This window comes from Oncorhynchus kisutch, unplaced genomic scaffold (genome assembly GCF_002021735.2).
Source record: "Oncorhynchus kisutch isolate 150728-3 unplaced genomic scaffold, Okis_V2 scaffold3693, whole genome shotgun sequence".
NCBI lineage: Eukaryota > Metazoa > Chordata > Actinopteri > Salmoniformes > Salmonidae > Oncorhynchus > Oncorhynchus kisutch.
The window spans coordinates 158,880-172,500 of NW_022265638.1; the positions used below are offsets into that span (position 1 = coordinate 158,880).

Here is a 13,621-nt window from a genome sequence, read left to right on the forward strand (position 1 = left end):
ATTGTGGGGTATTGTTGGGGTATTGTGGGGTATTGTGGGGTATTGTTGGGGTATTGTGGGGCATTGTGGGGTATTGTTGGGGTATTGTGGGGTATTGTTGGGGTATTGTTGGGGTATTGTGGGTTATTGTGGGGTATTGTTGGGGTATTGTGGGGTATTGTTGGGGTATTGTGGGTTATTGTGGGGTATTGTTGGGGTATTGTGGGGTATTGTGGGGCATTGTGGGGTATTGTTGGGGTATTGTGGGGTATTGTGGGGTATTGTTGGGGCATTGTGGGGTATTGTGGGGTATTGTTGGGTTATTGTGGGGTATTGTTGGGGTATTGTGGGGTATTGTGGGGTATTGTTGGGGTATTGTGGGGTATTGTGGGGTATTGTGGGGTATTGTTGGGGTATTGTGGGGCATTGTGGGGTATTGTGGGGTATTGTTGGGGTATTGTGGGGTATTGTGGGGTATTGTTGGGGTATTGTGGGGCATTGTGGGGTATTGTTGGGGTATTGTTGGGGTATTGTGGGGGTATTGTGGGGTATGGGGTGGTATTGTGGGGTATGGGGTGGTATTGTTGGGGTATTGTGGGGTATTGTGGGGTATTGTGGGTTATTGTGGGGTATTGTTGGGGTATTGTTGGGGTATTGTGGGGTATTGTGGGGGTATTGTTGGGGTATTGTTGGGGTATTGTGGGGTATTGTGGGTTATTGTGGGGTATTGTGGGGCATTGTGGGGTATTGTGGGGTATTGTGGGTTATTGTGGGGTATTGTTGGGTATTGTGGGGTATTGTGGGGTATTGTTGGGGTATTGTGGGGTATTGTGGGGTATTGTGGGGTATTGTTGGGGTATTGTGGGGTATTGTGGGGTATTGTTGGGGTATTGTGGGGTATTGTGGGGTATTGTTGGGGTATTGTGGGGTATTGTTGGGGTATTGTTGGGGTATTGTTGGGTATTGTGGGGTATTGTGGGGTATTGTTGGGGTATTGTGGGGTATTGTGGGGTATTGTTGGGTATTGTGGGGTATTGTGGGGTATTGTGGGGTATTGTTGGGGTATTGTGGGGTATTGTGGGTTATTGTGGGGTATTGTGGGGTATTGTTGGGGTATTGTGGGGTATTGTTGGGGTATTGTTGGGGTATTGTTGGGGTATTGTAGGGTATTGTGGGGTATTGTGGGGTATTGTTGGGGTATTGTGGGGTATTGTGGGGTATTGTGGGGTATTGTAGGGTATTGTGGGGTATTGTGGGGTATTGTGGGGTATTGTTGGGGTATTGTTGGGGTATTGTAGGGTATTGTGGGGTATTGTGGGGTATTGTTGGGGTATTGTGGGGTATTGTGGGGTATTGTAGGGTATTGTGGGGTATTGTGGGGTATTGTGGGGTATTGTGGGGTATTGTGGGGTATTGTTGGGGTATTGTGGGGTATTGTGGGGTATTGTTGGGGTATTGTGGGTTATTGTGGGGTATTGTTGGGGTATTGTGGGGTATTGTGGGGCATTGTGGGGTATTGTTGGGGTATGTGGGGTATTGTGGGGTATTGTTGGGGCATTGTGGGGTATTGTGGGGTATTGTTGGGTTATTGTGGGGTATTGTTGGGGTATTGTGGGGTATTGTGGGGTATTGTTGGGGTATTGTGGGGTATTGTGGGGTATTGTGGGGTATTGTTGGGGTATTGTGGGGCATTGTGGGGTATTGTGGGGTATTGTTGGGGTATTGTGGGGTATTGTGGGGTATTGTTGGGGTATTGTGGGGCATTGTGGGGTATTGTTGGGGTATTGTTGGGGTATTGTGGGGGTATTGTGGGGTATGGGGTGGTATTGTGGGGTATGGGGTGGTATTGTTGGGTATTGTGGGGTATTGTGGGGTATTGTGGGTTATTGTGGGGTATTGTTTGGGGTATTGTTGGGGTATTGTGGGGTATTGTGGGGGTATTGTTGGGGTATTGTTGGGGTATTGTGGGGTATTGTGGGTTATTGTGGGGTATTGTGGGCATTGTGGGGTATTGTGGGGTATTGTGGGTTATTGTGGGGTATTGTTGGGGTATTGTGGGGTATTGTGGGGTATTGTTGGGGTATTGTGGGGTATTGTGGGGTATTGTTGGGGTATTGTGGGGTATTGTGGGGTATTGTTGGGGTATTGTGGGGTATTGTGGGGTATTGTTGGGGTATTGTGGGGTATTGTTGGGGTATTGTTGGGGTATTGTTGGGGTATTGTGGGGTATTGTGGGGTATTGTTGGGGTATTGTGGGGTATTGTGGGGTATTGTTGGGTATTGTGGGGTATTGTGGGGTATTGTGGGGTATTGTTGGGGTATTGTGGGGTATTGTGGGTTATTGTGGGGTATTGTGGGGTATTGTTGGGGTATTGTGGGGTATTGTTGGGGTATTGTTGGGGTATTGTTGGGGTATTGTAGGGTATTGTTGGGGTATTGTGGGGTATTGTTGGGGTATTGTGGGGTATTGTGGGGTATTGTGGGGTATTGTAGGGTATTGTGGGGTATTGTGGGGTATTGTGGGGTATTGTTGGGGTATTGTTGGGGTATTGTAGGGTATTGTGGGGTATTGTGGGGTATTGTTGGGGTATTGTGGGGTATTGTGGGGTATTGTGGGGTATTGTAGGGTATTGTGGGGTATTGTGGGGTATTGTGGGGTATTGTTGGGGTATTGTGGGGTATTGTGGGGTATTGGTTGGGGTATTGTGGGGTATTGTGGGTATTGTGGGGTATTGTGGGTAGATGGGTGAGAAAGAAATCCATTTAATCCATGTTGAATTCAGGCTGTAACAACATGGGGATTAAGTCCAGGGGTATAAACACTTTCTGAAGGCTCTGTAATAGTAGGGATTACGTCCCAAATGACACATTATCCCCTACGTAGTGCACTACTTTTGACTAGGGCTCTGGTACGAAGTAGTGCACTGAATAGAGAATAGGGTGCCATTTGGGACTCACTTGGTCATTTGAACGCTCTTAACGAAAGGGGTTGAACTCTACAGCACTAAAATAAGATTAGCATAAACACGTTTGACAGTGGTACGCTTAAATTACTGTATAATGAGCTGTGATTTAAAAAAAGCCATTTCGGGAATATTTTATCTCGTCTCTTCGAGGCGTTCATGCTCCTTTTTTCCTACTTTTCAAATCTGTCACATTTGGAAGAATTTTTAATGCTGTTAACTATTTAACTGCAGACAATTAAAATAGCGCCCCCTATATCCAAGAGTTTAACCTTATAACTGCAGACGAGGGTCTCGACAGCTTTTTAAAGCCTTCAGGTCATGTCTTCATTATGATAAAGTTCACGTGTCTCCTAATAACACTGAAACGTCCTTCTGAATTCTGTTATTTTGAATATATCTTCATCAACAACTAAAGGGCACGTGGATCATTTGTCTGGCTACAACACCTCTTTAATAGAATGAATATGTGTCTCTGAATCTAAGCCATGTTCTCGTCTGTGTGTCGGGGCCTCTGCTTCAGAAAGAGAGTGTCTGAAGGGCGGAGTCTAATATAGAATGGTCTGAATGTTTATAGATATGTTCAGGATGAGATTGTTATTGCTATGACAACCTGGCAATATGCACCTCTCTCTCTTTCTCCCTTCTCTCTTCCTTCTCTCTTCCCTTCTCTCTTCCCCCTCTCCTCCCTACTCTCTTCCCCCTCTCCTCCCTTCTCTCTTCCCCCCTCCCTTCTCTCTTCCCTCCTCCCTTCTCTCTTCCCCCCTCCCTTCTCTCTTCCCCCTCTCCCCCCCTTCTCTCCTCCCCCTCTCCTCCCTTAACTCCTCCCTTCTCTCTCCCCCTCTCCTCCCTTCTCTCTTCCCCCTCTTCTCCCTTTTCTCTTCTCTCCTTACTTATCTCCCTCTCTCCTCTCTTCTCTCCTCTCAGCTGTGGAACAACTACTTCCACCTCGCCGTGGCGTATCTTACCCAGGAGTCCTTGCAGCTTGAGAACTTCTCCAGCGACAAACGATCCAAGATCTTCCAGAAGTGAGTTACATTACCCCCATCACACCCTCCCCAGAGGACATTACCCCCATCACACACTGCCCAGAGGACAGGACATTACCCCCGTCACACACTCCCCAGAGGACAGGACATTACCCCCGTCACACACTCCCAAGAGGACAGGACATTACCCCCGTCACACACTCCCCAGAGGACAGGACATTACCCCCGTCACACACTCCCCAAAGGACATTACCCCCATCACACACTCCCCAGAGGACAGGACATTACCCCCGTCACACACTCCCCAGAGGACAGGACATTACCCCATCACACACTCCCCAGAGGACAGGACATTACCCCCGTCACACACTCCCCAGAGGACAGGACATTACCCCCATCACACACTCCCCAGAGGACATTACCCCCATCACACACTCCCCAGAGGACAGGACATTACCCCCATCACACCCTCCCCAGAGGACAGGACATTACCCCTGTCACACACTCCCCAGAAGACAGGACATTACCCCGTCACACACTCCCCAGAGGACATTACCCCCGTCACACACTCCCTAGAGGACAGGACATTACCCCTGTCTCTCTGTAATCTCATCCTATAGTTTCACTGTCTCTCTGTAATCTCATCCTATAGGTTCACTGTCTCTCTGTAATCTCATCCTATAGTTCCACTGTCTCTCTGTAATCTCATCCTATAGTTCCACTGTCTCTCTGTAATCTCATCCTATAGGTTCACTGTCTCTCTGTAATCTCATCCTATAGTTTCACTGTCTCTCTGTAATCTCATCCTATAGGTTCACTGTCTCTCTGTAATCTCATCCTATAGGTTCACTGTCTCTCTGTAATCTCATCCTTTAGGTTCACTGTCTCTCTGTAATCTCATCCTATAGGTTCACTGTCTCTCTGTAATCTCATCCTATAGGTTCACTGCCTCTCTGTAATCTCATCCTATAGTTTCACTGTCTCTCTGTAATCTCATCCTATAGTTTCACTGTCTCTCTGTAATCTCATCCTATAGTTTCACTGTCTCTCTGTAATCTCATCCTTTAGGTTCACTGTCTCTCTGTAATCTCATCCTATAGTTTCACTGTCTCTCTGTAATCTCATCCTATAGGTTCACTGTCTCTCTGTAATCTCATCCTATAGTTTCACTGTCTCTCTGTAATCTCATCCTATAGTTTCACTGTCTCTCTGTAATCTCATCCTATAGTTTCACTGTCTCTCTGTAATCTCATCCTTTAGGTTCACTGTCTCTCTGTAATCTCATCCTATAGTTTCACTGTCTCTCTGTAATCTCATCCTATAGGTTCACTGTCTCTCTGTAATCTCATCCTATAGTTTCACTGTCTCTCTGTAATCTCATCCTATAGTTTCACTGTCTCTCTGTAATCTCATCCTATAGGTTCACTGTCTCTCTGTAATCTCATCCTATAGTTTCACTGTCTCTCTGTAATCTCATCCTTTAGGTTCACTGTCTCTCTGTAATCTCATAGTATAGTTTCACTGTCTCTCTGTAATCTCACCCTTTAGGTTCACTGTCTCTCTGTAATCTCATCCTATAGTTTCGCTGTCTCTCTGTAATCTACATCCTATAGTTTCACTGTCTCTCTGTAATCTCATCCTTTAGGTTCACTGTCTCTCTGTAATCTCATCCTATAGGTTCACTGTCTCTCTGTAATCTCATCCTATAGTTCGCTGTCTCTCTGTAATCTACATCCTATAGTTTCACTGTCTCTCTGTAATCTCATCCTATAGGTTCACTGTCTCTCTGTAATCTCATCCTATAGGTTCACTGTCTCTCTGTAATCTCATCCTATAGTTTCGCTGTCTCTCTGTAATCTACATCCTATAGTTTCACTGTCTCTCTGTAATCTCATCCTATAGGTTCACTGTCTCTCTGTAATCTCATCCTATAGTTTCACTGTCTCTCTGTAATCTCATCCTTTAGGTTCACTGTCTCTCTGTAATCTCATAGTATAGTTTCACTGTCTCTCTGTAATCTCATCCTTTAGGTTCACTGTCTCTCTGTAATCTCATCCTATAGGTTCACTGTCTCTCTGTAATATCATGCTATAGGTTCACTGTCTCTCTGTAATCTCATCCTATAGTTTCGCTGTCTCTCTGTAATCTACATCCTATAGTTTCACTGTCTCTCTGTAATCTCATCCTTTAGGTTCACTGTCTCTCTGTAATCTCATCCTATAGGTTCACTGTCTCTCTGTAATATCATCCTATAGGTTCACTGTCTCTCTGTAATCTCATCCTATAGTTTCGCTGTCTCTCTGTAATCTCATCCTTTAGGTTCACTGTCTCTCTGTAATCTCATCCTATAGGTTCACTGTCTCTCTGTAATCTCATCCTTTAGGTTCACTGTCTCTCTGTAATCTCATCCTATAGTTCCACTGTCTCTCTGTAATCTCATCCTTTAGGTTCACTGTCTCTCTGTAATCTCATCCTATAGGTTCACTGTCTCTCTGTAATCTCATCCTATAGGTTCACTGTCTCTCTGTAATCTCATCCTATAGGTTCACTGTCTCTCTGTAATCTCATCCTATAGGTTCACTGTCTCTCTGTAATCTCATACTATAGTTTCACTGTCTCTCTGTAATCTCATCCTATAGTTTCACTGTCTCTCTGTAATCTCATCCTATAGTTTCACTGTCTCTCTGTAATCTCATCCTTTAGGTTCACTGTCTCTCTGTAATCTCATCCTTTAGGTTCACTGTCTCTCTGTAATCTCATCCTATAGTTTCACTGTCTCTCTGTAATCTCATCCTTTAGGTTCACTGTCTCTCTGTAATCTCATACTATAGTTTCACTGTCTCTGTAATCTCATCCTATAGTTTCACTGTCTCTCTGTAATCTCATCCTATAGGTTCACTGTCTCTCTGTAATCTCATCCTATAGTTTCACTGTCTCTCTGTAATCTCATCCTTTAGGTTCACTGTCTCTCTGTAATCTCATCCTATAGGTTCACTGTCTCTCTGTAATCTCATCCTATAGGTTCACTGTCTCTCTGTAATCTCATCCTATAGTTTCGCTGTCTCTCTGTAATCTCATCCTTTAGGTTCACTGTCTCTCTGTAATCTCATCCTATAGTTTCACTGTCTCTCTGTAATCTCATCCTTTAGGTTCACTGTCTCTCTGTAATCTCATCCTATAGGTTCACTGTCTCTCTGTAATATCATCCTATAGGTTCACTGTCTCTCTGTAATCTCATCCTATAGTTTCGCTGTCTCTCTGTAATCTCATCCTTTAGGTTCACTGTCTCTCTGTAATCTCATCCTATAGGTTCACTGTCTCTCTGTAATCTCATCCTTTAGGTTCACTGTCTCTCTGTAATCTCATCCTATAGTTCCACTGTCTCTCTGTAATCTCATCCTTTAGGTTCACTGTCTCTCTGTAATCTCATCCTATAGGTTCACTGTCTCTCTGTAATCTCATCCTATAGGTTCACTGTCTCTCTGTAATCTCATCCTATAGGTTCACTGTCTCTCTGTAATCTCATCCTATAGGTTCACTGTCTCTCTGTAATCTCATACTATAGTTTCACTGTCTCTCTGTAATCTCATCCTATAGTTTCACTGTCTCTCTGTAATCTCATCCTATAGTTTCACTGTCTCTCTGTAATCTCATCCTTTAGGTTCACTGTCTCTCTGTAATCTCATCCTTTAGGTTCACTGTCTCTCTGTAATCTCATCCTATAGTTTCACTGTCTCTCTGTAATCTCATCCTTTAGGTTCACTGTCTCTCTGTAATCTCATACTATAGTTTCACTGTCTCTGTAATCTCATCCTATAGTTTCACTGTCTCTCTGTAATCTCATCCTATAGGTTCACTGTCTCTCTGTAATCTCATCCTATAGTTTCACTGTCTCTCTGTAATCTCATCCTTTAGGTTCACTGTCTCTCTGTAATCTCATCCTATAGGTTCACTGTCTCTCTGTAATCTCATCCTATAGGTTCACTGTCTCTCTGTAATCTCATCCTATAGTTTCACTGTCTCTCTGTAATCTCATCCTATAGTTTCACTGTCTCTCTGTAATCTCATCCTATAGGTTCACTGTCTCTCTGTAATCTCATCCTTTAGGTTCACTGTCTCTCTGTAATCTCATCCTTTAGGTTCACTGTCTCTCTGTAATATCATCCTTTAGGTTCACTGTCTCTCTGTAATCTCATCCTTTAGGTTCACTGTCTCTCTGTAATCTCATCCTTTAGGTTCACTGTCTCTCTGTAATCTCATCCTATAGGTTCACTGTCTCTCTGTAATCTCATCCTATAGGTTCACTGTCTCTCTGTAATCTCATCCTATAGGTTCACTGTCTCTCTGTAATCTCATCCTATAGTTCCACTGTCTCTCTGTAATCTCATCCTATAGTTCCACTGTCTCTCTGTAATCTCATCCTATAGTTCCACTGTCTCTCTGTAATCTCATCCTATAGTTTCACTGTCTCTCTAATCTCATCCTATAGGTTCACTGTCTCTCTGTAATCTCATCCTATAGGTTCACTGTCTCTCTGTAATCTCATCCTATAGTTCCACTGTCTCTCTGTAATCTCATCCTATAGTTCCACTGTCTCTGTAATCTCATCCTATAGTTTCACTGTCTCTCTGTAATCTCATCCTATAGGTTCACTGTCTCTCTGTAATCTACATCCTATAGGTTCACTGTCTCTCTGTAATATCATCCTATAGGTTCACTGTCTCTCTGTAATCTCATCCTTTAGGTTCACTGTCTCTCTGTAATATCATCCTATAGGTTCACTGTCTCTCTGTAATCTCATCCTATAGGTTCACTGTCTCTCTGTAATCTCATCCTATAGGTTCACTGTCTCTCTGTAATCTCATCCTATAGTTCCACTGTCTCTCTGTAATCTCATCCTATAGTTTCACTGTCTCTCTGTAATCTCATCCTATAGTTCCACTGTCTCTCTGTAATCTCATCCTATAGGTTCACTGTCTCTCTGTAATCTCATCCTATAGGTTCACTGTCTCTCTGTAATCTCAACCTATAGGTTCACTGTCTCTCTGTAATCTCATCCTATAGTTTCACTGTCTCTCTGTAATCTCATCCTTTAGGTTCACTGTCTCTCTGTAATCTCATCCTATAGTTTCACTGTCTCTCTGTAATCTCATCCTTTAGGTTCACTGTCTCTCTGTAATCTCATCCTATAGTTTCACTGTCTCTCTGTAATCTCATCCTTTAGGTTCACTGTCTCTCTGTAATCTCATCCTATAGTTTCACTGTCTCTCTGTAATCTCATCCTATAGGTTCACTGTCTCTCTGTAATCTCATCCTATAGGTTCACTGTCTCTCTGTAATCTCATCCTATAGGTTCACTGTCTCTCTGTAATCTCATCCTATAGGTTCACTGTCTCTCTGTAATCTCATCCTATAGGTTCACTGTCTCTCTGTAATCTCATCCTATAGTTTCACTGTCTCTCTGTAATCTCATCCTATAGGTTCACTGTCTCTCTGTAATCTCATCCTTTAGGTTCACTGTCTCTCTGTAATCTCATCCTATAGGTTCACTGTCTCTCTGTAATCTCATCCTTTAGGTTCACTGTCTCTCTGTAATCTCATCCTATAGTGTCACTGTCTCTCTGTAATCTCATCCTATAGGTTCACTGTCTCTCTGTAATCTCATCCTATAGTGTCACTGTCTCTCTGTAATCTCATCCTATAGTTTCGCTGTCTCTCTGTAATCTCATCCTATAGGTTCACTGTCTCTCTGTAATCTCATCCTATAGGTTCACTGTCTCTCTGTAATCTCATCCTATAGGTTCACTGTCTCTCTGTAATCTCATCCTTTAGGTTCACTGTCTCTCTGTAATCTCATCCTATAGTTTCACTGTCTCTCTGTAATCTCATCCTATAGGTTCACTGTCTCTCTGTAATCTCATCCTATAGTTTCACTGTCTCTCTGTAATCTCATCCTATAGGTTCACTGTCTCTCTGTAATCTCATCCTATAGTTTCACTGTCTCTCTGTAATCTCATCCTATAGGTTCACTGTCTCTCTGTAATCTCATCCTATAGTTTCACTGTCTCTCTGTAATCTCATCCTTTAGGTTCACTGTCTCTCTGTAATCTCATACTATAGTTTCACTGTCTCTCTGTAATCTCATCCTATAGTTCCACTGTCTCTCTGTAATCTCATCCTATAGTTTCACTGTCTCTGTAATCTCATCCTATAGGTTCACCTGTCTCTCTGTAATCTCATCCTATAGGTTCACTGTCTCTCTGTAATCTCATCCTATAGGTTCACTGTCTCTCTGTAATCTCATCCTATAGTTTCACTGTCTCTCTGTAATCTCATCCTATAGGTTCACTGTCTCTCTGTAATCTCATCCTATAGTTTCACTGTCTCTCTGTAATCTCATCCTATAGGTTCACTGTCTCTCTGTAATCTCATCCTATAGTTTCACTGTCTCTCTGTAATCTCATCCTATAGTTTCACTGTCTCTCTGTAATCTCATCCTATAGGTTCACTGTCTCTCTGTAATCTCATCCTATAGTTTCACTGTCTCTCTGTAATCTCATCCTATAGGTTCACTGTCTCTCTGTAATCTCATCCTTTAGGTTCACTGTCTCTCTGTAATCTCATCCTATAGGTTCACTGTCTCTCTGTAATCTCATCCTATAGTTCCACTGTCTCTCTGTAATCTCATCCTATAGTTCCACTGTCTCTCTGTAATCTCATCCTATAGGTTCACTGTCTCTCTGTAATCTCATCCTATAGGTTCACTGTCTCTCTGTAATCTCATCCTATAGGTTCACTGTCTCTCTGTAATCTCATCCTATAGGTTCACTGTCTCTCTGTAATCTCATCCTATAGGTTCACTGTCTCTCTGTAATCTCATCCTATAGTTCCACTGTCTCTCTGTAATCTCATCCTATAGGTTCACTGTCTCTCTGTAATCTCATCCTATAGGTTCACTGTCTCTCTGTAATCTCATCCTTTAGGTTCACTGTCTCTCTGTAATCTCATCCTATAGTTTCACTGTCTCCCTGTAATCTCATCCTATAGGTTCACTGTCTCTCTGTAATCTCATCCTTTAGGTCCACTGTCTCTCTGTAATCTCATCCTATAGTTTCACTGTCTCTCTGTAATCTCATCCTATAGGTTCACTGTCTCTCTGTAATCTCATCCTTTAGGTTCACTGTCTCTCTGTAATCTCATCCTATAGTTCCACTGTCTCTCTGTAATCTCATCCTATAGGTTCACTGTCTCTCTGTAATCTCATCCTATAGTTTCACTGTCTCTCTGTAATCTCATCCTATAGTTCCACTGTCTCTCTGTAATCTCATCCTATAGTTCCACTGTCTCTCTGTAATCTCATCCTATAGGTTCACTGTCTCTCTGTAATCTCATCCTATAGTTCCACTGTCTCTCTGTAATCTCATCCTATAGTTCCACTGTCTCTCTGTAATCTCATCCTATAGGTTCACTGTCTCTCTGTAATCTCATCCTTTAGGTTCACTGTCTCTCTGTAATCTCATCCTATAGTTCCACTGTCTCTCTGTAATCTCATCCTATAGTTCCACTGTCTCTCTGTAATCTCATCCTATAGGTTCACTGTCTCTCTGTAATCTCATCCTATAGGTTCACTGTCTCTCTGTAATCTCATCCTTTAGGTTCACTGTCTCTCTGTAATCTCATCCTATAGGTTCACTGTCTCTCTGTAATCTCATCCTATAGTTCCACTGTCTCTCTGTAATCTCATCCTATAGTTCCACTGTCTCTCTGTAATCTCATCCTATAGGTTCACTGTCTCTCTGTAATCTCATCCTATAGTTCCACTGTCTCTCTGTAATCTCATCCTTTAGGTTCACTGTCTCTCTGTAATCTCATCCTATAGTTCCACTGTCTCCCTGTAATCTCATCCTATAGTTCCACTGTCTCTCTGTAATCTCATCCTATAGTTCCACTGTCTCTCTGTAATCTCATCCTTTAGGTTCACTGTCTCTCTGTAATCTCATCCTATAGGTTCACTGTATCTCTGTAATCTCATCCTATAGGTTCACTGTCTCTCTGTAATCTCATCCTATAGGTTCACTGTCTCTCTGTAATCTCATCCTTTAGGTTCACTGTCTCTCTGTAATCTCATCCTATAGTTCCACTGTCTCTCTGTAATCTCATCCTATAGTTCCACTGTCTCTCTGTAATCTCATCCTATAGGTTCACTGTCTCTCTGTAATCTCATCCTATAGTTCCACTGTCTCTCTGTAATCTCATCCTATAGGTTCACTGTCTCTCTGTAATCTCATCCTATAGTTCCACTGTCTCTCTGTAATCTCATCCTATAGTTTCACTGTCTCTCTGTAATCTCATCCTATAGTTTTCACTGTCTCTCTGTAATCTCATCCTATAGGTTCACTGTCTCTCTGTAATCTCATCCTATAGGTTCACTGTCTCTCTGTAATCTCATCCTATAGTTTCACTGTCCTCTCTGTAATCTCATCCTATAGTTTCACTGTCCTCTCTGTAATCTCATCCTATAGGTTCACTGTCTCTCTGTAATCTCATCCTATAGTTTCACTGTCTCTCTGTAATCTCATCCTATAGGTTCACTGTCTCTCTGTAATCTCATCCTTTAGGTTCACTGTCTCTCTGTAATCTCATCCTATAGGTTCACTGTCTCTCTGTAATCTCATCCTATAGTTTCACTGTCTCTCTGTAATCTCATCCTATAGGTTCACTGTCTCTCTGTAATCTCATCCTATAGTTCCACTGTCTCTCTGTAATCTCATCCTATAGTTCCACTGTCTCTCTGTAATCTCATCCTATAGTTCCACTGTCTCTCTGTAATCTCATCCTATAGTTCCACTGTCTCTCTGTAATCTCATCCTATAGTTTCACTGTCTCTCTGTAATCTCATCCTATAGTTTCACTGTCTCTCTGTAATCTCATCCTATAGGTTCCACTGTCTCTCTGTAATCTCATCCTATAGTTCCACTGTCTCTCTGTAATCTCATCCTATAGTTCCACTGTCTCTCTGTAATCTCATCCTATAGTTCCACTGTCTCTCTGTAATCTCATCCTATAGGTTCACTGTCTCTCTGTAATCTCATCCTATAGTTCCACTGTCTCTCTGTAATCTCATCCTATAGTTCCACTGTCTCTCTGTAATCTCATCCTATAGTTCCACTGTCTCTCTGTAATCTCATCCTATAGTTCCACTGTCTCTCTGTAATCTCATCCTATAGTTCCACTGTCTCTCTGTAATCTCATCCTATAGTTTCACTGTCTCTCTGTAATCTCATCCTATAGGTTCACTGTCTCTCTGTAATCTCATCCTATAGGTTCACTGTATCTCTGTAATCTCATCCTATAGGTTCACTGTCTCTCTGTAATCTCATCCTATAGTGTTTGTCTCTAACCTATTCAATGTTTATGTCCTCACTACTGTTTCAGAGCCAATATATAATGTTTGTCTCTAACCTATTCAATGTTTATGTCCTCACTACTGTTTCAGAGCAATATATAATGTTTGTCTCTAACCTATTCAATGTTTATGTCCTCACTACTGTTTCAGAGCCAATATATAATGTTTGTCTCTAACCTATTCAATGTTTATGTCCTCACTACTGTTTCAGAGCCAATATATAATGTTTGTCTCTAACCTATTCAATGTTTATGTCCCTCACTACTGTTTCAGAGCCAATATAT

At 42.4% G+C, this 13,621-nt stretch overlaps 1 protein-coding gene across 1 annotated transcript in view; it reads left to right on the top strand.

Annotated features, from left to right (window-relative positions):
* The window catches only part of LOC116371807 (dedicator of cytokinesis protein 1-like), a gene marked incomplete at its 5' end in the record, with an annotated part of 201,797 nt that overhangs the window by 50,787 nt on the left and 137,389 nt on the right, over window positions 1-13,621 (top strand). The window contains 1 exon segment of the mRNA XM_031820823.1: window positions 3,870-3,970. Within this exon segment, the coding sequence (XP_031676683.1) occupies window positions 3,870-3,970 (101 nt within the window).